Source organism: Myotis nattereri (assembly GCF_964212035.1).
Source record: "Myotis nattereri genome assembly, chromosome: 3".
NCBI classification, from domain to species: Eukaryota; Metazoa; Chordata; class Mammalia; order Chiroptera; family Vespertilionidae; genus Myotis; species Myotis nattereri.
Window position 1 is genome coordinate 167,454,087 of NC_138077.1, and position 25,814 is coordinate 167,479,900.

At 41.4% G+C, this 25,814-nt stretch overlaps 1 protein-coding gene across 1 annotated transcript in view; it reads left to right on the forward strand.

Annotated features, from left to right (window-relative positions):
• Positions 1-219: 219 nt before the first annotated feature.
• Positions 220-25,814, forward strand: part of WLS (Wnt ligand secretion mediator) — a 110,983-nt gene continuing 85,388 nt past the window's right edge. The window contains exon 1 of the mRNA XM_081085729.1: positions 220-378. Within this exon, the coding sequence (XP_080941855.1) occupies positions 273-378 (106 nt within the window). The 5' untranslated portion in view covers positions 220-272. The remainder of the gene's footprint in view (positions 379-25,814) is intronic.

A 25,814-nucleotide genomic window follows, 5' to 3' on the forward strand; every position in this document is an offset into this window, starting at 1 on the left:
TCCCTGCTCCTTTAAGCGTCCACAGGCGGCGGAGCGGCCACAATCACAGCTCCGGGCATTGGGGGAGCGCGAGCGGCTGCGCCGGGGGAATCCGTGCGGGCGCCTGCCGTCCCGGTCCCATCCTCGCCGCGATCCCGCACCCCTGAAGTTTTGCAGCGCCCAGAAAGGAGGCGAGGGAGTGGGGGAGCGTGAGCGGAGAGCGAGCAAAAGCACACCCTAAGACATTTTTTTATTTCCAAAAGAAAAGGAAAAAGGGGGGGGGGCGCGCAAGAATGGCTGGGGCAATTATAGAAAATATGAGCACCAAGAAGCTATGCATTGTTGGTGGGATTCTGCTCGTGTTCCAAATCATCGCCTTTCTGGTGGGAGGCTTGATTGGTAAGTGCCAGAGCTGCAAACTTTTCCCCCTTTCTCTCTTTTCGGGCCCCTTCCCTCTTTGCCTCTCGGGCTACTTGTTACAGTATCACTGTCTTGCTTCTATGATCTAATTAGTCCGGCTATTGTGCTTAAGAAAGCAGAGCTCCATGGGGCTCCGTGGGGCACAATCCAGTCTAGTGGCTAAGAGAAAAGGAGGGGGAAAAGTTTTGGCCTAGTTTCAGTATCCACTTGAAAGGAAGGAGGGGGGTGGCGGGGGTGGGAATCTTAAGCATGGCGACGGATCGCGGGAGGAAGCGCTGGGTTACAAAGTTGATTGCTGCTCCCCCCACCCCCGCTTTTTCCCGCGCTCCCCCCCTCCCCTTTCCTCTCCCTTCCCTCCCATTCAGCTCCGGAGGGCATCGTAATAGACTTTATTAGGAACAACAGAAGAGTCGGGGAACTGCGCCCCGTGCAAATCCGGAGCCCAGTTACAGGGTTGTGCTGGTTGCCTGTGGAAATGCATTTGGTCTTCGCAGCCAGGGGGTGAGAGTTTGTATTTTGGGTCCCAACCTCCGCTCCCTCTGCTCCCTCGCCGCACCCTACCCCGCCCTCCGCCGTTGCAGTCAGAAGGTCCGAGCGGTGGGCTGGGAGGCAGGATGGGGTGGGGTGCGGTGGGAGAAAGTCCTTGGCTGGCGCCGATGGAAGTTGGAGAGGTCGGAGGGGAACAGCGTATCCGAAAGGTGTTGCTTTTGGCCCGGCGCCCTCTTTCGAATCTGCCCTCCCCCACTTCTCAGAGCCCCGAGAGCGGGGGAGTCTGCAGCCCGCGGTCCCACCTTGGCTGGTGGGAAGCTCCCCGCCACCGCCGCAGCCCCGCGCAGGTGACAGCTCCCCGGGCCCCGGCGACGAAGGCGCCCGCCTCGGAGACCTCTCCCAGTGCGCGCAGCCCGGACCTCTCAGAGCCAAAGAGGCTTCCGGCTGAAGGAGAAGGTCTCAAGGACCTTCCACTCGAAAAACTACACCACCCCCCCCCCTTTTTTTCTTTTGCTGTCTCTTCGTCTTCATCCATCTCCCCGCCTCTCCACACTCTCCTGTCCTCTTCCCCCACGAGATTTAGGACATCCCGGCACAAACTTCAGCGCCAACTTTGCAGCCTGCGCGGATGGGAGACTTTGCTCCCTTCTGGGATCTGTAAAACTTTGTGGAGTGGGAAGTCCACGGAGGGGCTTTCTCCCCGCTCCCCTTTGCCAAGAGTCTGCACAGAACCGGCGTCGTAGTCGTCTTGGGGATGAGAGCTCGGCGCTTTGAGTCCTATGCTTGGTGTTTTGTCTCCATACCTGGGTTTGATGGGAACAAATCAAAGGGAGCCTGCTTCTGTAAGTCACTGTCACATCCAAGATAATTGTTTAAACAAAGGGGCGCGGGCAAAGCTTCACTGAGGAGAGAAATTGCTGGAGGAGATCATACCTTTCTCGCTGTATGTAAGCAGAAAGGGGTTCAGAGTTTTCCAAGCTCGTATTTTCAATTTGGGCCAAACAGCTTAATCTTGTTATTCTTGGAACACCCCTTCCCCCCAAACACACACACACAATCTCTCTCTCTCTCTCTCTCTCTCTCTCTCTCTCTCTCTCTCTCTCTCTCTCTCTCGTTGAGCTTTCCTGTTATGAGCTCCTGTTTAGCTATGTGCAATCTCTCTGTTTCCTTGTATTGGATTTTTCGAGGCTCTTAATACATTCTCTGCTGGGAGCGGAAGGCAGCCTTTCCCTGTGCCCTCACAGTGATTATGCAGCGGTTACAATTACACCTCTTGTCTCCCTTGATGAGCAGTTGCAGTTAGATGCCATTGGATCTTGTGTGATTTCAGTGGCAGACCATAATTAAAATTTCTTGCACCTTGTGCTTTCAGAATTAAATTGGCCTATTATCCCTGTCTGACCTTCATCCTCTTTGAGGTTTTTGCACAGGCAGTGAACCATTACACATAGCTGCCTGGTGTTTGTTGGTGCACATTTCTTTTTCTAAAGCTGATACTAACCTTGAAGAGCCCATCACCCACTGTCTTAGGTTTCTGAGGGCACTGATGGAATTAGTATAGTTTCTGGAGTCTTAGGACCAGGGAGATGGTTCCAGGACACTGGTGAGTGACGGCTGGACATTAAAGTTGCAGTAGAATCGGAGCAGTTGCACGTTCAAAGAGGGGTTTGTCTAGATCAGTGGGGCCAAGGGCTGTTTTCCCCAGAGAACTTGGTTAGTGACCATACTTGGTAACAGTCTCAAAAAGTTAGGGGTAGGTTCTAACTCTAATTAGATTCTCTTCAACACATGACTTCCTCTCCAACTTTCCCTGAAAAAGAAAATAATTATGTCTAACACTTCTTGGGGGACATTGTTGTGAATTCACTGTGTAGCTTCCTTCCTTCCTCAGTTGTCACAGCTATGTCCCCAGTTCTGGCTGGAAGACTGAAAAGATCAGATCCAGTCCATGTTAAATACTTTGAACAGCGACTTAGCCTTTATCTCGTCCATTTAGAGATTTTATTTATGTAGTTAGCTAGTTATTTATTACTGCTAAAGAAATCTAGGAACTTGGGTATACTACAAGACCCAAACACGGGAAATAAATATCAACAAATGGTAAATATGTTTTCCCACCAAACTTCCCTAAATTGGAAAGCAGGGGAAACCAATCGGAGAATAGAACTTCAACAAAGTGGGCCTGTGGAATCAATAGATGAAGGAGCAGTTTGTAGGCTGGAAAGCAAAGTTCACAAACTTCCTTCTCCACTCTCCCCACTGAGCAAAGAACCTTACTTCTCATTTCCACTGATATGTTAGAAGTCAGGTGTCCTGGGTGGGACGTGTCTATCTAATCCTCAGAGGCCAAGGGAAAACGTGAAATTTTAGCGGTGAGTTGGCCATAATATGTGTTCCTTTTTGATCACTATTGTCCCAGATGAAAGGAAACATGGCGACTTAGAAAGAGGAGGATCCGAATGGCAAAGCTCCTGGTTATCAGGATATAAGTACTACACACACATATACACAAAACAAAAACAAACACCTAAACAACAATGGCAAGCCATACATCCCAAAGTGACCAGGCAAATCAATTAACCAACAGGCTTCAGTTTCCTCACTGTTAGGTTAATGAGTTTAAGGATTCTTCCAGTTATAAAATTGTATGAATTTTTCCGTACATTGAGAGATTTAGGTGGCATTGAGACTGGTGTTTGATTGCAGCCATCCAAAATTGATGGGGAAACTTTAAACATTAAATAAAAAAGCAAATAGAGATTGGGTTTTGTTTAGCCAGCTTAAACACTCCCCTGCCCCAAGTTTGTATGTGTGTTCGGGTGTGTGCACTTATTTATTTATTTATTCTTGTGCCAGTGTCTGTGTACTGCTAAATCTTCAATGGGATTTTGCAAAAAGGCTCTGGAAAGCAATGTGTATGTGGCAGAATTTGGGGTATTTAAAAATTCACTAAATTATGCTATGCTTTTGTAAAAACCGAGCCATAATAAAATCTTTCCTCTGGTTGTCTTCTTATGTATTGAAAAGGCTTAAGTGGCTACCTTCTTTAGTATTTAGAACTCATTTAAAAATTTAAGAACCCCCTGAAGTAAAATAAAAAATTTTAAAGACATAGCTTAATCTTTATCCTCCTTAAAAATAAGCCTGCAGAAAAATTTTTTAAAATAAATTTCCTTTGATTTCATGGAGAGACAGGCAGCTGCAGGGGTGAGGGGGGCGGGGAGAAAACCATGCGCCCTGAAACACGAGTGCAGCCACTAAGAATCATGAACTTGAATCCTTGGCCCATTATGTGCAATTTGCTCAGCTTCTAATTAGTCATGTCTGGGGGATATAATGGTTGAAAAAGCAGGTCACTGTTCCCACCTGTTCTAAAACTGTTAAGAGTATGGGGATGAGGACTGGATGAATAGAAAATTATTTCATTGCTTTAAGCATACACAGAAATGAGAATATTTCAGACTTAAACTACAAATAAGTATCAACAAATTACCAAAAATTGTTTTTTTAGGAAGGATTGCTCTTTCAAAAGCTCCTTATGTGAGCATATTAATGCTGAGACTATTATGTATGTGTATATATATGTATATATGTGTGTGTGTATTTGTGTGTGTGCATATATGTAATCAGTTTTCTTAATTTTTACATGGACTTATGGACTACTTTTCAATGATATAGCCAATACTATTGTGCTATTACTGTTTAAGAGGGAATTATTGGTGGTCTTGATTGTGGTTTATTCTCGTGAGTTTTTGTTTTTGTGACTCATTTATTTAGAAGTTACAGGATTTTAAGAAATTAAATACAATTACAGTTATGCAGAGTATATAAGAGTTTGTTTCCCAATACATTAGGTTTTAAGCTTGTCGTGGTATTTATTTTATTTTAGCATTTGTTAATAATGCAGCACTTTTAATCCTGCAGTGTTTCTCTATCTGGTGAGAATCTTGAAAAGAACTAATTATTTGGCCTTTGGTAAATGTTAGCCCACATTTTTCTGTATTTGATTCTCCCTTTTAGTTTATAAAATTTTGTATTTGACTAAATAATGTCCTTTTCCCCTCTTTGTTAACTTCTAGAGTATCTACTGTGGTTTATAGGAGCACTCTGCAACTTCAAAAATTTTTTTAATTGAAATTACATTATTGACTTAAGAAAGCTAAACTACCTACTTGGTTATTGCAACAAAATCATGCTTGTGCTAACAATCTCTAATCATGCTTTCTTCTGACTGTTCAGAGAAGCCTGTCTCGCTTTCTGCTGGAGCTTTCCCATTTCCCTATTAAAGGTGAGAAATATTTCCTTCAGATAATATAGTGCGACGTGTGGCTTTGTAAGGTGTTCAAGTCCGCTGCCTGGAACCCATATCTAGACTCAAAGCCTTTCCTACCTAGTTGAAATTTTGCAAACACTTGGCCTTTAAAATTTTTTAAAATCCATATATACTGAGAAAATATTCTTACCTTATCTTCCTCATAAGAGTGTTTCTAATGAGATTTAGAATTTGAGATTTCACGAAGGTCCTTAGCTTAGTGCTCATGTGTGTCACCTGCCTAATGTGCAAAATATTGCTTAGAGCCTACTGTGTGCCCAGAATAGGGCTGTAATGCCGACTGGGGGTTAGGAAAGTGGGGACTTGAAACCCAAGTACCCTAGTGAAGCCAGAGGTAGAAAAGAGCCCCTCTAAATACAAGTTCATCAGCGAAAGATTTCCTATGATAAGGCTTCTAGGATCAAAATAATTCTCACTCATTACTGGGAATTTGAGAACATCTGAAATTCGAAGCCCTATTAATTATACCATCTAATAATTATATTAATATTTCATCTTAAAATGTATTAATAAAAATACTCTAAGTAATGTTTAATATATGTTAAATGTGCACAATGTGTCAGACATTATCTAATTTAACCCATGCAAAGCCTTGCCAAATTGGTACTGTTGTGCCTAGTTAGCGCATAAACTGAGATGTAGAAAGGTCTAGTAAAAGTGCTCAAGATAACCTACTAGTAACTAATCAGGGTCAAAGCTGGGGCTCCAGGCAATCTGACAATAGAGCCAGAATTCCCAACTATTAGGTAATCCTGTCTCCACTTCCCAAAGTCTTAACTTCAGGGACGGAATAAAAATGGTTTGAATATAGAAAGACTTATGATGAGTTAACTATTACAGTATCTAATGTGGTTTGTAGGAGCACTATGCAACTTCAAAAATTTTTGTAAAATAAAAAGACAACTAATTTCTCATTTGTAATCATTGGGTAACATATAAAAAGGAAAATATTTCAAAAACATGATAAATGAAATGGAGTCCAGCTGTGCCGCATAGCAGAAGAGTGTCCTTGCCAAGGCTAAGGGAGGACACCTTTTGATATTGCCAGTCCAACCAATTTCTTACAAGTTCTAACCAGTCTCCATAATTGTATGAATCATCCACTGCCTGAGCAGCCAAGTTCATTAACCATAATGTGCTTGAGCTCTGCTACTTTAAGGTAGATTACTCGACTTGGTTTTCTCTAGTTAGTGGTTTTAACATATTAATATAGTTATGTAGATCTGGACTTCAAAGGCAGAGGAGAGAAGGAGTCAACTGAGGTTGGAGAGGATTTTAGAGGGTGTGACTTGGCAGTGATGGTAGAGCAATTGAAAGAAGAGCCTCCTACTGAAAACTGAAAATTCTATTCCCCAAAGGATATTTTTTGTTTATATTCACACCCATACATAATAACGAGGGCATTTCAAACCAGAGACTTCCATGTTGACACCTTGAATGGATACATTTTGTTCTTTGGAAAAAATGCTGATAGACTCAATTTTGACAGACTTTGAGAGATGGTGGCTGATGGGGAGCATTAAGACATGAAATGATCGTGTCTATTGCATTTAGGTTTTGTGTCTTCTCTGAGCTGTTGTAGTGGTGGCCTAATAGACAATGAGCCAGGTATGGCTAGTTCTCAGAGAAAGCGCTTGGGTGGGGATGGAGATCAGAGTGGAGAAGAGGAGCTTGAGGATTGTAAGTTCTCAAACTTGATGAAATGTTTTGCAATTTCCCTTTTCATCATAGGGCTAATCTAAAAGGATTGCTAAACAACAGAAAAGAGCAATTCATGTGTTTTAGAATACAGAAATACTAAGGTTCTTTAGCTTTTTACTACTCTCTCTCTCCCACTCCCCACACTTCTAAATCTCATAGAGGAGCAAACACAATAATCAGATTGTCATCCAATCAGTAGTGGAAGATATGGCTTATTATGATTTGTTGCTGTGTGAGGATTTACTCGCTGACTATGGAAAGCATCTCGTGTGTATAGATTTATTTAATGATCATAACATCCTAGAGAAGCTGGTACATTCTCCACTTTTCAGATGAATCTGAGGCACATTTAAGGAACTTTTCAGAGGTTACAGAGATAGTAAATAAGAGGGCTGACACTCAAGCCCATGTTCCTTGACTGAATCCTAAGCGATCTTAAGTCTAATGCTACTCTCCTCCTACTGGCCCTTCAATTTCCATGGGAAACAGAGGGTGGAGTGTGATGATACTGGTTCTACACAGATTCAGTAGAAGATGAAAGCTGTCTCCCCTTTTCCTGCTTCAACCCTTTTCCCAGACCACATACCCTCATCACTGCATGGGTACTGAGCATGGACCTAGTTAATTCCTAAACAAATGATGCCAATTCAAATACATATTAACCTCCTACACTTGCCATTGTAAATGTTGACCAGTGCTTGTAGATCATGCTGGGGGTGGGGAGCTGAACCTGAGAAAACTGCACCCCAGCTACCCCCTAAACTTTAGGGATCATTACACACGGCAAAGAGGGACTGAGAGTTGTACCTGAAAACGTGTCAGAATTATTGATCTCCTGAACGCTGCCTGGACTTGGCATACACAGTCAGTCCTGAATATGGCTGTTGCATATAAGAGAGGGAATGTGGGTGTGGAGAAGGGAGATAGGAGTAGAATATGGACTCAGGAAGGAACAACTAAGGACTTTGTAAACATATGAGACCATATCACTGGGACACAGCTTGTAACTGGATTTCCAAAACCTGCTTCTGATGTCACCACGCCCCACCCCCAAAGGGAACTAGTGTTTCTATCTGCTATGCCTGTTTAAATCCTGGGCCTTCAACTACAATGTTCTCTTTTAATATTCCCTGGTGAAGGGTTGTTCTTTCTTCACTGGCCCATAGGAATTATAGGGCCTTCTTAAACTTCTGGTTAATTCCCTGGGTCAACTTGGAGGCTTTATCCACAAAACGCATTTCCAAGAAAGCAGAGGGAATTGAAAGAAGAGGCCAGATTATTACATTTGTTTTGGCAAGGCATTTTGATTTTTCTTTAGAAAGAAGGTAACAAGTTTGTAAATGGTTGGCTCAGTTTTTTTCAAGCCCCAGATTAATAAGGCTTAGCTCGTCTCAAGGCAGCATCAGGTAGTGGGCAGACACACTGCCCATTGGGGTATCTCACTGAACCAGGCCCACCGGAGATGTGATTCCCAGAGGACTATTGTCTGAAACTATTTGATTAATTCCATCTCCACCTCTCCTACTTTTTTCTTTCTCTGTTCTTCTCTGTTCTTAGATATGGAGGAACATAATCATGATGCTTTTTATTTTCTACTAGAGGCCCAGTGCACGAAATTCGTGCATGGGTAGGGTCCCTAGGCCTGGCCAGCGATCAGGGCTGATCTGTGAGGTGACTGGTGGGGTGAACAGAGGGCCCCCGCTGGCACTTGCCTTGGCCAGCCTGGCGCCGCCCGCTTGCCAGCCCCACCCCCGCCACCGCCAGTCACCTCCCTCTGTGGGGCAACCAGCAGGGCGATCAGGGGGTAGGGGGACCCGCTGGCACCTGCCTTGGCTGGGCTGGGGCCTGCAGGCTGGGGGCAGCTCCTGTGGTCAGTGCTCGTCATAGCAAACCATCATTCTACGGGTCATTCCTCCATTCAATCAATTTGCATATTAGGCTTTTATTATGTAGGATTCTTTTTCTTCCTTGAGTCACCACCCCTTTGTCAAACACTTCCAGGTTCATGGATCTATCGAGATTGAAGAAATGGGAATGACCCAGTGCATTACTCAGTTTGGGTGTGTAAGTACAAAACAGGTCATTCCATCCTGGTCCCTAGCATTGATTACCGTGCTGTAACTGAATGCCTCGTAAGCCTTCTCTACATAGTAGCTATTATTGCGGAAAACTAGTAAATAAGCGCACAAGTCTAAATCATTCTCCTAAAGCATGCACATTTTGTGCCTAAGAGAATCCCTCCTGCTTTTACTCAAGGTCTATCTGTTATTTTTGCTTTGCACACAATTTTAATAAAGCTTGGTTATGCCATTTCTAAGGCTACAACAGTTGGGACAATTTGCCACAGAAACTCCTGGCAGCAGAGAGATGCAGGAGTGTGGTAGGTAACATGAGGACAAAGGAAGAGAAGGGGAAGGAAGAATGCCCAGGAACCTGGGGTCTCTGTGATAGGAGCCAGTCATTTCACTCCTCAGTAGCCCCATTCACAGCATCGTTACATTATTGGCTGGTATGCTAGTTGATTCTCTTCTAAAGTGATCTTATTGCCATGAGCGTAGCTTTTGTGTGACTGTACCCACACACTTTGGTGTAGTTCGGTCTGAAAGAAAGCCCTGGAGCTTGTGCCTATTAAAATGTAAAGATTAAAAGGCCTTGCACACCATCTTGTCCTACCTCCTTTAAGGAAGAATCAGTCCCAGGAAAAGGAAGGGTCTCACTTTACAGAATTATAGCCAGAGCCATGGCTTGGACTCAGGTTCTAATGCCAGTCAATTGTGCAAACATATATCACACCTTCTGAGTTTCAGCATGAAGATTATTTGATTTCTGTCCTAACTCAAGAAAACTACCCACTTGTAGTTCTTATAGCTCTATTAATTTTTCTGCTACTTGAAAATAAAATAGCAATAACTTGAATGTCTTCTCCTTCTTGCCTTTGTATACTTAATATTATTCTTAGCTAATCTCTTATGGAGCAATGTAATTATGTACTGTTATAAGCTGTTCTATGTGGATTTTAAAGAATACTTCAGAATTAAAAAACAAAACTAAATTCCTGCCTTGCTTGCTGAGGGTGTGGTACATTCCTTTCCTCTTGCTTAAGAAAATGTTGTAAATTTAAAACTTAAAAAAAAAAAAAATCCCACGACTGTGGTCCTTGCTAGTCCAACCAAAGACCCATCCTCATGTTTCGTCTTAAGACTTCAACCTGTGGCTCCTTTGACTAAAATTCTGTGACTAACTTTTGTGCTTTTGGAGGGTGTTTGTGGCAAGCATAATTCTGAAGTCATAATGAGTTTAAGGGAGGTGACATGCCCTATATTTTTTTTATCTGATTTGCATACAAAAGAAACAACAAAATCCCTCATCCTTCCTCTCTACCATTTATTCAACTCTGAGGACAATTGCAAACAGAGATTTCAAATTGCCAAAATAGGACTTAACTGAATGTGGAGGCCTCCATGCCACTGCGACTGACAAGCATATTTTTGTGATTCCAGAGGTGCAAGGATTACCCTGTAAATTCTTCCTCCTCCACCTTTCTTTTTGTTGAAATTAAGCAGAGTCACAAATCACTGTGCTTCTCTGCATCTTCTGATTGAATCCTAATAAGTTTTGGCTTTTAACTCTGTTTAACATGCTTGCCTTCTGGCGATCACACCAAAAGTTTGGGTTCCCTATTTATGAAACCCAGCCCGCCCTCAAGGCAGAGGAGGTCTTTTGGAGGCCCGCTTTCTTTGACTCTGGGTTCTTACATATTTCATCTGCTCCCAGTTGGGTTGTAACTTGCCCGGGAGCAGAATGCCTCAAATGTAGAAAGAACATGTTCCCACACTCCTTTCTTTTCTCTCTTCTGTTCAGCTAGTTCTGGCTTGTGTGAAACTTAGGGCTCCAGCGTTAGCCCCTGCCTGCTATCACTTAGGGAACACACCTCCTCTTAGATATGATCAGCTTGTTCAGAATTGTGAGGTGGGGTTATGGGCTTGACTGTGACAGGTGACTCAGGCAGACTCAGGCAGACTCAGGCATCCTCTTCGTCACCTTTCCTCCCGATTTTCTAGAATTTGCAGGCCCCTGAGAGAGCAGCCGTTAAATCCCCAGCACCATTCTTTGAACATGTCTAAGCAGAACAGAGTTTTGCTCCAAGAGAACATGCTATTTATGGATAATAGTTGATGAAAGAGAAAGAAACAGGATAATTTGTAGATACCCAAGATTTTTAAGCTAAAAAGATACTAAGGTTACCTTTCAATTAGCATTTGTTTCCTTTTTAAAATAAACATCAGAAGAATTCTCCCATCCCCCTGCTCCCCTGCGCCATCCACCTGTTTTTTTTTTTTTTTAAAAAGAGAGAGAAAATATACTTTGGGAGAAGGATGAGCAGTATAGTTGGGATTTAAACAAACGTGACGTTAATTTGAGGCCATAATATTTGTAGGTCAGGACTTGGGTTAGGTACTGATAGCCATTAACTCTCTGGGCATCTTACTTTCGAATGACTCTTCTGGCAAGCAGAGCTGCTACAGTAGTTTTGAAAGTTGCCTTTGAGGACTTGGGCTTCTCATAGGATTCCTAGGAAACAGTCATTCTAGGTGCTGGCTGAAGAGTTTCCATATGATAATCCTTTTCAGTGACAAAACCCACTGATCCTTCCACCAAAGGAGACAGATGTCTAACTGATGGTTTTCTAACATGCGGTTTTATGGAGATTGATGGGTGGGATCTGGTTTGTTATCAAGCTTGCTTTGTTAACTGGATCACCACTTACATCTTTTGAACCCCCGTTTCCTCAGCAAAAGATTTCTCCCTCACAGGGAAGTTGTTGGGTTAAATGAGAGAACATAAGTTTACCTGAGCATATGTGTTAGACCAACTAATATATACTGGCCATTTCCCTGAATGAGAAGTTATCACTAATTAACTTTTTAAGGTTTTGTGTGTTTTCTTAGTCATTCTATACCTGGTTAGGCCTGTGGCAGGTTGTTTCTTCCTCTTAGTGGATTACATAAAATTAGAGACCCAGCCACCCTTCTTGATAGCCTTCTGTGAGGCATAATCCATGCTAACCAGCAGTTCAAGAAGCGTGTGCTTTACACATTTGGTGAATTAGAGTGGCTAACTCACTTTTTGATCCAATTAGCAATTGTTTTCATCAAGGTTTACTTGGAATCTTAAATTTTGCCTTTTAAATTGCCAGGCCAGTATTCATGGCTCTTTATATAGCATGGATAAACCCAGGGAGCAAAACTTTTAAATGGATATCACTCAATTCATGGAAGAGCTATATTCCATCCACACAAGCTGCCGAGCGAATCTGTTTTACATTAGAAAATTGAAGTCATCATCCATGGGGATTTTTTGTTGTTGTTGGCTTCTAGATAATAATTTAAATGACAAAGACCTTTGAAAGTCAAGATTCAAGGGGAAAAACTGATGATCTTTTTTTGTCATTAAATATTATCCACCTCTGAAATATTAACTAAAATTGAAGTGCTCAAATGGAAGAAATGATAAACAACAACAAAGATGAAAATATAACCCCTCTAAAGCTACATGCGATCAAGGACGGTCTAATGTGCTCACCTTTATCTCCAGTGGTTATGTGGTTACCATAGGGGAGTGCAGTGTAGGTGCCTAGTAATACTGGTTGAAGCATTACTAGACACTTGCCTTGTGGACCTATTGCAGAGGTTAGAGGTAGCTAAGATGACTCAACGTTAAGGCCTGACCTAAGATCTGTAATATTAATATTCCTGGCTATTGTTTTATAATTTAAATGAGAGGAGTTTTCTTATTACTTTCTCGAATTTAAAAGATTGTGTCACCTTCATGGTTTGCATGCTTAGATTTATAAAAGCATGTAATTTTTGGAGTTTTAGGAAGGGACCTTCTCCTATTATATTGTGGAAACAAAGACCCAGAGAAATCACAGTGAGAGAATAAGATTAGAACCAAGACAACTAAAGGAGTGATTCCTTGCCTCTGCCTACTGTTATGCCGATTACCATCATGTCTGACCTACATAGTTGGTCTTTCCTTAGCCCTAAAGGCCAAGAGTCGACTGGGACTGTCTATACATACTGTCTGGGAAGAAGGGAACATGGATTAGTACTATCTGTATTTCCAAATTTGGATATTCAAATGGGAATGTTGACAGATGATGGAAATTTTGTGATTTATTGTCTTTAAGAAATAAATGTTTATTCTCCCTCCGTGTGTTTTTTAGGGGCTCTTTAAGGACCACATAGTTTGCTTAATTTTCTGTAAATTTTTGAAGATGAAAAATTCACCTTTGAAAGTTTCTCTTGGAAGAATGTTGTAGAGGTATTTACAGTTCTTCTTGGAGCTCAGTAATGTGTTTATGATGCCAGCTTTTATAACTGCCCTTGACCAGTCACCTAATGCGTTCCCGTAACCACCCACCTCTGCATTCCATTGTGTTCAGTTTGTGCATCTGGACGGTGGGAATGAACTTATCTACATATTTCTCCAGGTTCCTGAGCAGTGCTGAAACATGCTGTGCTGAGTGTGCACCTGGGTGTGCACCTGGGCCTGTTGACTTTCTAGTGGAGCCGGTGGAGATGCGGGCGGAGATTTAAGAAGCAGATGTAAGCTGGAAGGGATAGAAGCAAAAGCCAAGGAGACAGTCACACAAAAGCTGATCTTGGACTTCTCTTAGTCAGACCTTTGAGCTAGAAGTGGAAATGTTTGGGCCAGGAGAGGAGGAGTGGACTCAAAGATGGCATAGAGTAAGGGGACGGGGAGGTGGTGCTGTTGGAGAGAAAATAGGGACTTAAAAGAAAGGTGACAGGAGTTCCTCCTCAGCTGGGACAACACATCATCCATCATGCACCCCCTCTCTCTAAAATCATGACTTTTTTTTCTGTATGGATGCATCCACTGCTCCAAAGCCTAGGTCAGTGGTTCTCAGCCTTCCTAATGCCGCAACCCTTTCATACAGTTCCTCATGTTGTGGTGACCCCCAATTTCATTGTTACAAATTGAACATAATTAAAGCATAGTGATTAATCACGAAAACAATATGTAATTATATATGTGTTTCCCGATGGTCTTAGGCGACCCCAAAGGGGTCGCAACCCACAGGTTGAGAACTGCTGGCCTAGGTAATACTCCACTGGAGCCCTAGCCGGTTTTGCTCAGTGGTTAGAGCATCAGATTAAAGGGTTACAGTTTTGATTCCCAGTCAAAGGCATGTGCCTCGGTTGCAGACTCCATCCCAGGCCCCATGGGGTGCATGCGGGAGGAAACCAATTGATGTATCTCTCTCACATCGATGTTTCTCTCTCTCTGTCTCTCCCCCTCTCTTCCACTCTCTCTAAAAATCAGGGAGAAAAAATATCCTCTAGTGAGGATTAACAACAACAACAACAACAACAACAACATAAAAAACTCCACTGAAAATGGGAGTTTGCTGTTCTAAATGTAAGAAAGAGCTTGCCTGATATAAATTAAATCTTGGTACCACCTCTTGCTGGATATGTGGCCTTGAATGGATGACTTAACCTCAGAGCCCCAGTTTCTGCCACTCTCAAATGAGTAAAATGATAGTTGTGATGCTGGTGACATGATATGTGAAAATATTAGATGAGGTAATAAGTATGCAGTGCCTGGCAAATATTAAACACTTAGGGTAGGCTAGGTACTATTTTACTCTCACTGGTATTCTTTTAACCCTGGAATGAGTTCCTGGAGTTAAATTACCTGGAGTGTGGAGTGCTTTGGGAGGCTGGCATAAAAGTTTGTGTGCCTGCTCTGAACCTGGCTATCCTGGTTCAGAGAGATGTAGATGGCTCTATACCAGTGATAGCGAACCTTTTGAGCTCGGCGTGTCAGCATTTTGAAAAACCCTAACTTAACTCTGGTGCCATGTCACATATAGAAATTTTTTGATATTTGCAACCATAGTAAAACAAAGATTTATATTTTTGATATTTATTTTATATATTTAAATGCCATTTAACAAAGAAAAATCAACCAAAAAAATGAGTTCGCGTGTCAGAGGTGTCATAGGTTCGCCATCACTGCTCTAGACCCAGGTTTAGATTGCTTGTGTGAATTTAAAATCTAGCAACTGGAAACGTGCATTGTTTTGTCCCCTCCCAATTTTTATGTATGTTTTTGAACAAAAATAAAATTATGTTAAAGAATTAAAAACAGAAAGCAATTTTTCCTGAAACCTATCATTTTAATACAATTCTGTTAGTGTTTTTTATTCTTTTACCTTCTGCAATTGAATAGTTCCAACTTTATATAAAAGAAATATGAAAGCCTAGTTAGCAGAGGCTCAGAAGTTTATTGTTTATGCCTCTACCATTGTGTATTTATTTTGGAAATTCAACTGTCAGTTCCTCCTCGCCTCCTTCTAAACTCCTCTCAAATACTTAAATCAAGTTGCTTGTTGAACCATTGAACCATGGGAAATTCATTTTTTAAATCTGCTTAATTGCTGTGAGACTTTTAATTTGTTCTGGATGATGGTGCTAATGTCTGGGAACTGGGACTAAAGCCCTCCAAAGTTGTTAATTCAATCAGCCGCTGTGCCCTAGCCATGCCTAATGAAGTGGGGCGCTGGGGTTGGAGGTGGGGGGGAGGCGGGGAGGGAGACAATCCAAATTCTTCTCACAAAGAGGCTGGGGCTCTCCTGAACACCTTGTCAAAGATGAATAAGAGGGGCCCCACAGTCAGGTCAAACACTCGGGGCAAATTACCAGGGTGTCAGCCCATATTATCCAAAGCCCTGGGTTGTGCGTCCCAAAATAATTATTCAGTGGGTTTTATGTAGGACCCCCGAGTTTTAAGGCATGGGTTTTGTGTGCATGTTGTTCACACCTGCTAATCTGCAAAATTCTTTAATTACTGAGCTTCTGTTGTGGCTCTGTCTGTAATATGTAAGATCATAAACATTACCCCCAGACTATTGATATTCCCGTTAACCACTGACGTTTTCCATGGCGAGACTGGTGAAAGCTTGCTCTGTCCTCATGATAAATTAGCTTGTTTATTCCTCTTCTGCTTATTTCTATCCTGCTGTTGGTTAGTGTAATGAAGCAGAAATCCATTGTGTATGTTCATTGGGTAGCGATCCTCTGGCACCAAAGGGGGTAATTGAGTAGAAAGGCAGAATGCTGTTGGTGCATGGGAGAAGTTAACACCACATGAGGTCACCAGGCTTCAAGCTTTAATCAATGTGGACACAATGCAATTGAGATTTTGAAAAGGGTTTGTTTATAGTGTGAGAATAAGGGTCAGTAGTTAATTTGAAATGCTGTAGGTGTGTTTTCCTTGAACCAAGAGGTATAGAGCATGTGTCATGGAGGATTGTAAATATCCTCAAGGGAAGGATGTAATTGGGATGGGGGTTTAAAAAGAAGGGCACTTAGGAATTTAAGTGTACTTATTATTGACCCGTCATGTTTTATTTAAACTTTACCAGTCTTCAAAATGAGAAAGAGACCATAGAAGAAACACTATAGAGAATGTAAGTCCATAATATAGAGGCACAACCCTACCAAGAAACAACTTTTTTTAAAGCAATGATTTCCTTTCAGAAGATAATTGAAGTACTATAAAATATTGTTAATAGCCGTACTGTGTGCTACTTCTAAAAGAAATCTCACACTCAGAAGTTCACGTCTTCTAGGATTTTTAATTGCTGTATGAGATAATATGAAGACCATGAACTCCCCTAGTTGTTCATGCTACTGCCCTTTCCCATTTCAGACTCCAGTGTATACCAGGCATGTCTGTCTGCTCTTTGGAATATTTTTGCTGCCCACCCCCAATTATTAATTACCTATGTTTCAATACTTAGAAACACCATAAGCATTCTTTGGCCAGTTTGAAAGTAGAGAGGGCTTTTCTTTTTGTTGCAGGGAAACTACAGAACAACATCTGGTTTTCAGAAATGACTATAGGAAAAGAACGTGAAGGTTATGGTGGAACCAACGGCTTAATATGGGCTCTCAGATGCTTTGTTCGGTGTATGTTAAATCTAGGTGATGAATTCATACTCTGAATCCTCACACTTGTATGGTGCTTTTCCCCTTCTCCAAAGCACTTCCACAGTAATCATCTCATTTGATGTTACCAACAGCACTACAGCACTCTAAGACAGGCCAGCCTACTAGGGATATTCACATTTTAAAGTTATGGAAACTGAGATGGAGAATAGCTCTGTTTGTGGTTAGTGTGTGTGTGTGTGTGTGTGTGTGTGTGTGTGTGTGTGTGTGTGTTTTGAGAAGGTAATTGATTTGTTTGTGGTGGAAATTATTCTGGGGATTTGAAGATTGATTGCTATGGGATGACAGGGTGACGAACAGGAAAAGAAGCTTAGGTGTTTGTTCGTTTTTAGAGAGAGAAAATTGTTAACTATGGAAGTTATGTATGTTAACCAAACAATGATTTTTGAGCTATCTTCCATGCCATCTGTGGTCCATTTTCTTCACCTTCCCCATGTAGCACTCAGAAGCTCCCATAAATAGTTGTTAACGATGTAAAGAATATCTCTGGCCCAACCAGTGTAGCTCAGGGGTTGAGTGTCGACCTATGAACCAATAGGTCAGGGTTCCAATCCCGATCAGGGCACGTGCCCAGGTTGCAGGCTCTATCCTCAGTAGGGGGTGTGTAGGAGGCAGCTGATCAATGATTCTCTCTCATCATTGATGTTTCTATCTCTTCCTCTTCCTTCCTTTCTTGAAATCAATAAAAATATATGTTTTAGAAAAGAATATCTTTGAAGGAACAACAAATTTTAGCCTGCTCAGGGTGTCCAGATGTTTTGATTCCCTGGGCAGAATCTGGGTCTTTAGAACCCTATGTAAATCTAAAAGAGGGAGCCAGTGAGGGCTTAGTAGATAAGAGTGAAACTAATTTACTAGTGTTGTGGTATGATGCTGTGGTATGGTCACCCACAATATTAACTCCTCTGTGGTGTGCCTTTCTCCCTTATCCAAGTCATGCCAGGAAATAGACATTGGAACGTCATTCTTGGTGTTGGTATGATAGCACATAGAATGTATGTACCATAATTAAATTACCCAACCACCTATTGTTGGACATGGATGATATTTCTAGTTTGGGGACTATATAATAGTCATTCTGGGAAAACCTTCTTTGTAGTTAAATTCTTATTCATGCCTTAGCAATTTCACTTTTGTGAACTTATCTTAGGTCAAAAGGCATGCCCATGTTTAAATGTTTTGATAATAATTGCCAACCCTCCCTTCAGATCAGTGATAACCACCACATACTCTATTAGTCAAGTCTGGAAGAGGGAAGACTTACTGGGGAGACTGGTTCAGGCAAATTCTCACTGCATCGTGGCCGGTACCAGGCATTATGTTTAATTTTATTATTTTTGCCAGTGTGCCAGGAATATCCTTTTCTTTTAATTTACATTTCTTTACTAGTGAGGGTGAACCTTTTTTCATATGATTACTGGCTATTTATATTCTTTTGTGACTTGCCTGGCTGTTTCCTTCCTTTAGTATACTACTTTCAAAGTTGACCATCCCTATGATACACTCCTTAGAGATCAGGAAAGAGGGAAAACTTATTGGGGAGGATGGTTCAGCCCAATTCTGTTGATAGAAGGATCCTGAGTTTTCTTTGTAGCACGTCTCCTTCCCCACTCTCAGCTCATGTGGTTTAAGAGAATCCTCACCTCTGACCCCAGTGATGGGCATGTGACCAAGCCACAGTGGACATGTGGCTTCAGTTAGTCTAATACGAATAAATTCTTAGGCTTGTGTGGAGGCTAACAGGAGGAGATGTTCTCTCTTTTTCTTACTGAACTTGAATCTTGATAATATGAGCCTGGAACTGCTGGAAGCTTTCCAGTGAACCCTGATAATGAAGCTAAGTGATTGTAGGTAAGTGAGATCTATTGACATAATTTGATTTCTCAAAATAACTCCTATCTAAAGACTGCTCTGTCTCTGGATATTTTTCAGCTTCTCCTTACAAAATGATTGACTTGTTTCACTCAAGCAACGTTTAGCATGATTTCCATTCTCTTGCAGTCCAAAGATCCCTGACTGATGTACTTATTACTATGTCTTTGGTTTAAAGATAGGTTGATGGAGACCACAAATATATTGCAGAAGGTGTTTTTGGAGAGTTTTCTCTTGTTTGATGGAATAGGTCTTCTGTAACAATTAAAATATAAAATCAGCTGTGGAACCAACTTCTGTTAGACACAGTTCTTCCAACTAGAGCAGTGGTTGGAATGGGGTGTGTGTGTGTGTGTGTGTGTGTGTGTGTGTGTGTGTGTATCACTGTTGGAGTATAGAGTGGCTAGTGAAAATCATTAGTGACAATTCCTGGAGCTAGGCCAGGCTGCTGGCTTTGAAACGGAGCTTATTGCCACATACTCCTGCTGATGTAGATCTCTATGTGAAATGGATGGCAACAGGATGTCCCAGCATCTAAAGCAGCTGTGGGCAAACTACGGCCCACGGGCAGGATCCGGCCCGTTTGAAATGAATAAAACTAAAAAAAAAAAAAAAAGACCGTACCCTTTTATGTAATGATGTTTACTTTGAATTTATATTAGTTCACACAAACACTCCGTCCATGCTTTTGTTCTGGCCCTCTGGTCCAGTTTAAGAACCCATTGTGGCCTTCGAGTCAAAAAGTTTGCCCACCCCTGATCTAAAGTGAAGTTCTTGAAGGCACCAGAGAAGCTTTAGTGACTGCCTAAGCAGAGCAGTATTTCTGGGAATGGTTGGAAAACTTGAGTAGATGTTGTGATGGCTCGAGGTTTCTTTGGGACATCCAGGAGTCTGTGAGGCAGAATGAGGAATGAGCCAGGACACATTACTACCATTCTTGAACTGGATTAGTCATGGGCCTCAGAAGGAGTGCACACATGGATCTTGCCTTTAAACAATTTAAATTTGATTGGAGAGATAAGGTCATTAAAGTAAGATACTTTGTTGAAAAGTCAAAGTTGGATGACATAGATTAAGTGTTCTAAGTATTTTTTAGATCATATAAAAAGATTTGTTTTTGAAGAATTAGTGAGTTTGGTCTGGGCCTTTGAAGATTGCTGTGATTATTTGAAGCACCATTTGATGTGCATAATCCAAGAGAAGATTCACTTCATTCAAGACATTGAATTAAAAATGAACTTAATAGAAAAAGCCATGAGTGGAGTAACAAGACATCTGGCTCTAGCCCCTTCTGCCTGCTTAGCCATACTATTCAATCCCTCTTGCCTCTTCTTATCTTTATTATTTGCTAAGTAGAGATGACAATGCTTTCCCTTAGCAAATAAAAATGGAGGCATGACTTTCTCAAAGCCAAATATGTTCGCATTTCCCACCCAATTTCGTTTCTTTTTGTTACTAAGGTAAACCCTCAGAGTCTTTAGGTTACTTATAGCTTAAAATTTGTTTAGATGGTGATGAAGGTATGTCTTAGCACCTTGTTAAGTTCTGGGGAATATAAAGAGACACAACACATAATCATCTGCTCAGCTGTGATGTTCTGGAAAGGAGGCCCTGGATCTGAAATTAGTGAGTTGAGATCTTAGGGCATCTACCGTGTGACAGCTATGAGACTGGATTTGCTGTTAGTATCTCTTCAATAACCAACCTTAAATCTGCAGGCTTAAATCAGATGTTATATGTGAAGGCACTTAACTTTTGTAATACACCAAAGACAAATAAGGTGGCACTATTTTAGCTGAGTAGATAGGCAGGACATATATAAGAATATCTTTAAGTCCTCGCTCAGTTGGTTGAGCATTGTCCAGTGCATCTATGTCACAGGTCTGATTCCTGGTCAGGGCACATGTCCAGGTTGCAGGTTTGGTCCTCTATTGATGTTTCTTTCTCACATTGGTGATGTTTCTCTTTCTCTCCCTCTCCCTTCCACTCTCTCTAAAATCAATAGCAACATGTTTGTGTTTTTTTTTTAAAGAACATCTTTAATAAAACAGAGCAGCATATGATAAAATATTAGGTAATATTAATTGAGACTTTAATGTGCCAAGCGATGTGCTAAGTGTTTTATATGCCTTATCTTAACCTACATGGAAGTTGGAACTCAAATCTTTATCTCACTTGCTATTTTCAGATTCAAAGGTCTTGAGAGACTGAAGGTAACTTAAAGCAGTGATTTGGACTTCTTTAACTTGTTAATTATATTTTCTTTAAAACCCTCTGTTCTAGCCCTGGCTGGTTTGGCTCCGTAGATAGAGCATCGGCCTGCGGACTCAAGGGTCCCGTTTTTGATTCTAGTCAAGGGCACATGCCCACATTTTGCGCTTGATCCCCAGTCGTGGGTGTGCAGGAGGCAGCCAATCAAAGATTCTCTCTCATCATTGATGTTTCCATCTCTCTTCTTCCCCTTCCTCTCTGAAATCAATAAAAAATATTAAAAAATAAAATAAAATAAAAAACCTCTGTTCTAGCCCTGGCTAGGGTGGCTCAGTTGGTTGAGCATGGTCCCATGCATCAAAAGGTCTCCAGTTCAGTTCTAGTCAGGGCATATGCCCAGGTTTCTGGGGCTTGATCCCCAGGAGGGAGCATGTAGAAGGCAGCTGATCAATGTTTCTCTCTTGAATCAATGTTTCTCTCTTTCTCTTTCTTTTTCTCTCTCTCTAAAAATCAATAATAATTAAAAAACATTTTTAAAAAACCCTCTGTCCCAAAAGCAGTCAATTTTGGGGGACAAAACCTGGAGGTGCTGTAAATTGACCAGAAGGTTTACAAATACCCATAAGGACAAGCACTGTGTTAGATACTGTGGGCAGTCTTCATTCAGGGCCTTCCGTCTGTATTTCCCTTTGTGATTTCTTTTGCTGAATGTCCCATCATCCTTTGTCAAGATGAGGTCCTGTTCATCCTGTCTGCTTTCACGACATAAATGTTTTAGGAACTCTCCACAGACTGGCTGGATTGTCTCTTTGGGCTGTGAACAGATTGTGTGGGTGATGAGACAAGTAGGAAAAGACTCAGCAATAAAAAAAGAGGGGTGGAGAGCTCTTTCTTTGGCTTTCAGAATGGCGCTTGGGCACAAAGGGAACTTCGTTAATCATGCCTCCTTTTGTAATCAGAATGGTGGAGGCATTTTTTTCCAACCACTATTATTTTGTCCTCTGTCTCGTCTGAGTTAAACCAATTGTTAATAGCTAATCGAGGGGTTAAAAAATTTCCCAGACATGGCCAGGAGGAATCAACTTCCCTGGATAAAGAAGTAGGTTGAGAACCAGGTTGGGTGAGGTACCACGCTTCCAGCAGACATGGCACTAGTCTGATAGGATACCCTTGTGCAAGATCTACAAGGTGATAGATTAGTGCTTAGATGCTGAAAATTTCATCTGTGTGTGTGTGAGAAATGGAGATGAGATTAAAAAACAAAAACAAAAAACCGGCTTAGGTGTTTACAGAATTCAATCACTTTGTAGTACCAAGTCCCTAAAGTAAGCACTGAATGGAAAACTTCAAGCATCTCAATTTACTGAACAATCTTGGACAACTTATTGTTTAGTCTTTCTGTAGTTGTCTTTTTGGAAATCAAAGCAGGATAATAATCTTTGGTATCCACTTAACTAACGGGTGTCCTGTAAAGTAATGAGACTGTAAATGTTTTGAGTGCCCTGGAGATGAAGAGATAGGGAAATTTTCTCTTAAGTATTATTCATATTTAATGTGGAAAGATGAATCAGTGTAAGTTTTTTTTTAAAGAAAATATATTATGCTTTTAGCACCTCCCTTTTACAAGGGAGGTTGTGTGCCTTAGCAGAAGTTGACTTTATAACCATTTTGTTTTCTAAGACAGGTCCTCTAGGTGTACAATGTGGTTGATTTTTCTAAGAGGAAAGTTTGAGGATAGCCTTGTCCTGTTTCAATTCTGTGAATCTAGTGGTGAGATGATTTATAATAAATTGTTGGTTGAGGGTAAACCAAAAGTAGTGAAACCAAAGGTAGTATTTGTGTTTAGGAGATATCTAATCAACTATTATTCTAGCTATTTCCTACCTGCATGTTTGTGTATTTTCTGTGTGTGTGTGTGTGTGTGTGTGTGTGTGTGTGTGTGTGTGTTAGTTCTCATCGGAGGATATTTTTTCAATAAATTTTTTAGAGAAAGTGGAAGGGAAGGAGTGGGAGAGAGAGAAACATCAATGTGAGAGAGACACATCGATTGGTTGCTTCCCACACATGCCCCAACCAGGGCTGGAGATTGAACCTGCAACTCAGGTATGTGTCCTTGACTGGGAATCGAACCAGAGACCCTTTGATGGGAGGGCTGGCACTGTAACCCCTGAATAACACCGTCCAGAGCTGTATAGTTTCTTTTAAGAATTAAATGGAATTTTGAAGTCAAAATAGTGAGAGGTGCTGTAAAGTCCAAGGAAGAGGCATTACAGTATCTTAGGGTTGAAAGACAGAAGAAAGAGCTGCTTGATTCTTGAATTTTTTTAAGCTCTATTGCCCTATCCCTTGGTCATCTATTCAGTACAGAAGGAAAAAATTCTCCATAAGGTTTTTCTCTCTTATGTCTGGTCTTACCTAAATGATATTTTCTTCCTTGGCAAGATTAGAATTTCCCACTCCTATTATGGTGACGAGCTACTACTGGTATTCTCTCTCTGACCAGTGGAGACCCATACATCCCCCACTCTCCATTGTCTGTTTTCAGCAGGAATTCACAATTTTCTAGTTCTTTAGAGAAATAGATCCCTTTTTTATAAGGGGCCTGTGAATTTATCTAGTCCAGTCTCACCCACACTGGGATCTCCCAGCAGAGACACCACCCTTGCCATCCCCTTTCTATCCGAGTGATGAGTTGCTGTCTAGAGAATCCAGTTGAAACACTATGGTAGTTAAATGTTCTTTCTTATCATTCAGTGGAAAACTGGCTTCCATTACCACATTGTACTTTCCACTCACGAATCCTGGATTTTCCTTTTGGAATAGTTTAGATCATGTGCTTCCCTTCTGTTAGATGGTGGCCTTTCAAATAATTAAAGATGACTATCATTTCTCTCTTTCAGCTTTCTCTTTTCCAGTTGAAAAACATCCCTTATCTGGTTTACACTCCTGACCATACTTGCTGTCCCTATCTGGTGATTGTATTCCCCATCAAGATTAAGTTTACCTCTGCTACCATGGCAACCAGCTACTGATTATTGTTTTTAGTTAGAGGAAATCACCATTTTCCTGTGTTTAGTAGATTGTCCATAATTCGAAAATCAACTTGTTAGCACCCTTAGAACAAAAACATCTATATTTTTGGTGGTCAGCTTATTCAGAGAACACTGAGTTCTAGAACAGTCCATGTACCGCCTCACCATTTTAAGTCATATAATTTATGCTACATGCATTTCCCATGTATCTCTGCATTGATTTTTCTCAGTAGGAGAAATAGTATGGCCTAAGGCAAAGAGAGTTTCTGAGCTCAGATAGAGTTAGTGTTCAAACCCCAGTTCAACTACTTGTTGACCTTGGATGAGTTATTTACCTTTTCAGTGCCTCATTTTGCTCGTCTCTAAGTATAGATAATACTATCTTTTCTACCACTCCCTGTTGTATAAGAATGGATATCAATCTAGTTAAATCCTCTAGCCCAACATAACAAATATCCAATAAATGTTACCTGTTATGATCATTTATAATTTGTTGATGACAGCCTGATGCAGCCAGTCCAGGATGTAAATAACTGTAATGGTAATGGATTGTTGAGAACTCAACTACCCTTATAGTTGCAAACTCTGCAAAGGCAGGGTCACAGATTGACTTAGAGGGGTATGAATTTTTCCTCTAAGCCTGGGTTGTTAGGAAAAAGTAGGGGTTCTCAACTAGGAAGAGTCTTGCCGCCTGAGGGGATATTTGGCAATGTGTGGAGACATTTTTGATTTTCATGTCTTGCTCGGGGAGGAGGGAAATGCTACTAGCAACTAGGGAAGAGAAGCCAGGGCTGCTGCTAAATATTCCACAATGCATGATACAGCCCCCACAATAGTTATCCTGCCTACAATGTCAGTAGTACCCAGGTTGAGAAACCCTGGGGTAGAGGGATGGGGACAGGGCAGCCAGGAGCACTAAGATGGAATTGGCAGGTGTAGTGTTCTGTCAGGAACCTAGGCTTTGAATAAAAAATTGAAATAAGATCATCTAGTGTAGCTGTAGCTCTAACCTCGTTTATCTAGCCCTATAATCCTAACGTGCCCTTGTCGATCCTTTCTATCTTCCCAATGTCACTTGCTGATAAATCCTACCAAAGGTTTATATGACGTTTTTTGCATCTGCTATCTTATTTTCTTATGTTGCCCTTATTAATGACATGGCTGACCTCTTCCAGGCAAGACCATTCTTCTACCTGTTTCCTTTCTCTTGATTGTATATCAGGAAAACTCAAAAAAAAATCTCTCTCGCAATAGTTGAACCCTCACTGGAGGGCAGGTGAGGGTATGCAACAAGACAAGCAAAACCAGCATTCTCTTTATCTGTAGGGAGCACAGGAAGGAGTAGGAAGACCCATGGTAATTTTTCTAGCCATAATTATTTTACAATAATTTGTAAAAATAATTGTGAAAAAATGTTATAATCCCATTTCACTGAGGAGAAAACAAGGGCTAATCCTATGTTCCCTCAAGCAACAGGCTGACTAGGATATCCCTGGGCTATTTCTCAGGGAAATACATCTTAGACACTCAAGTTAAAATTTTTATAGCATCATTTCTGATTATTGGGACTGTTCACTGAGAGACAAGGAGAATCCCTGTTTTTAATGACCCAAGATCCAGACCCTCTAGTACAGCGGTTCTCAACCTGTGGGTTGCGACCACTTTGGGGGTCGAATGACCCTTTCACAGGGGTGGCCTAAGACCATCGGAACACACATATATAATTACATGTTGTTT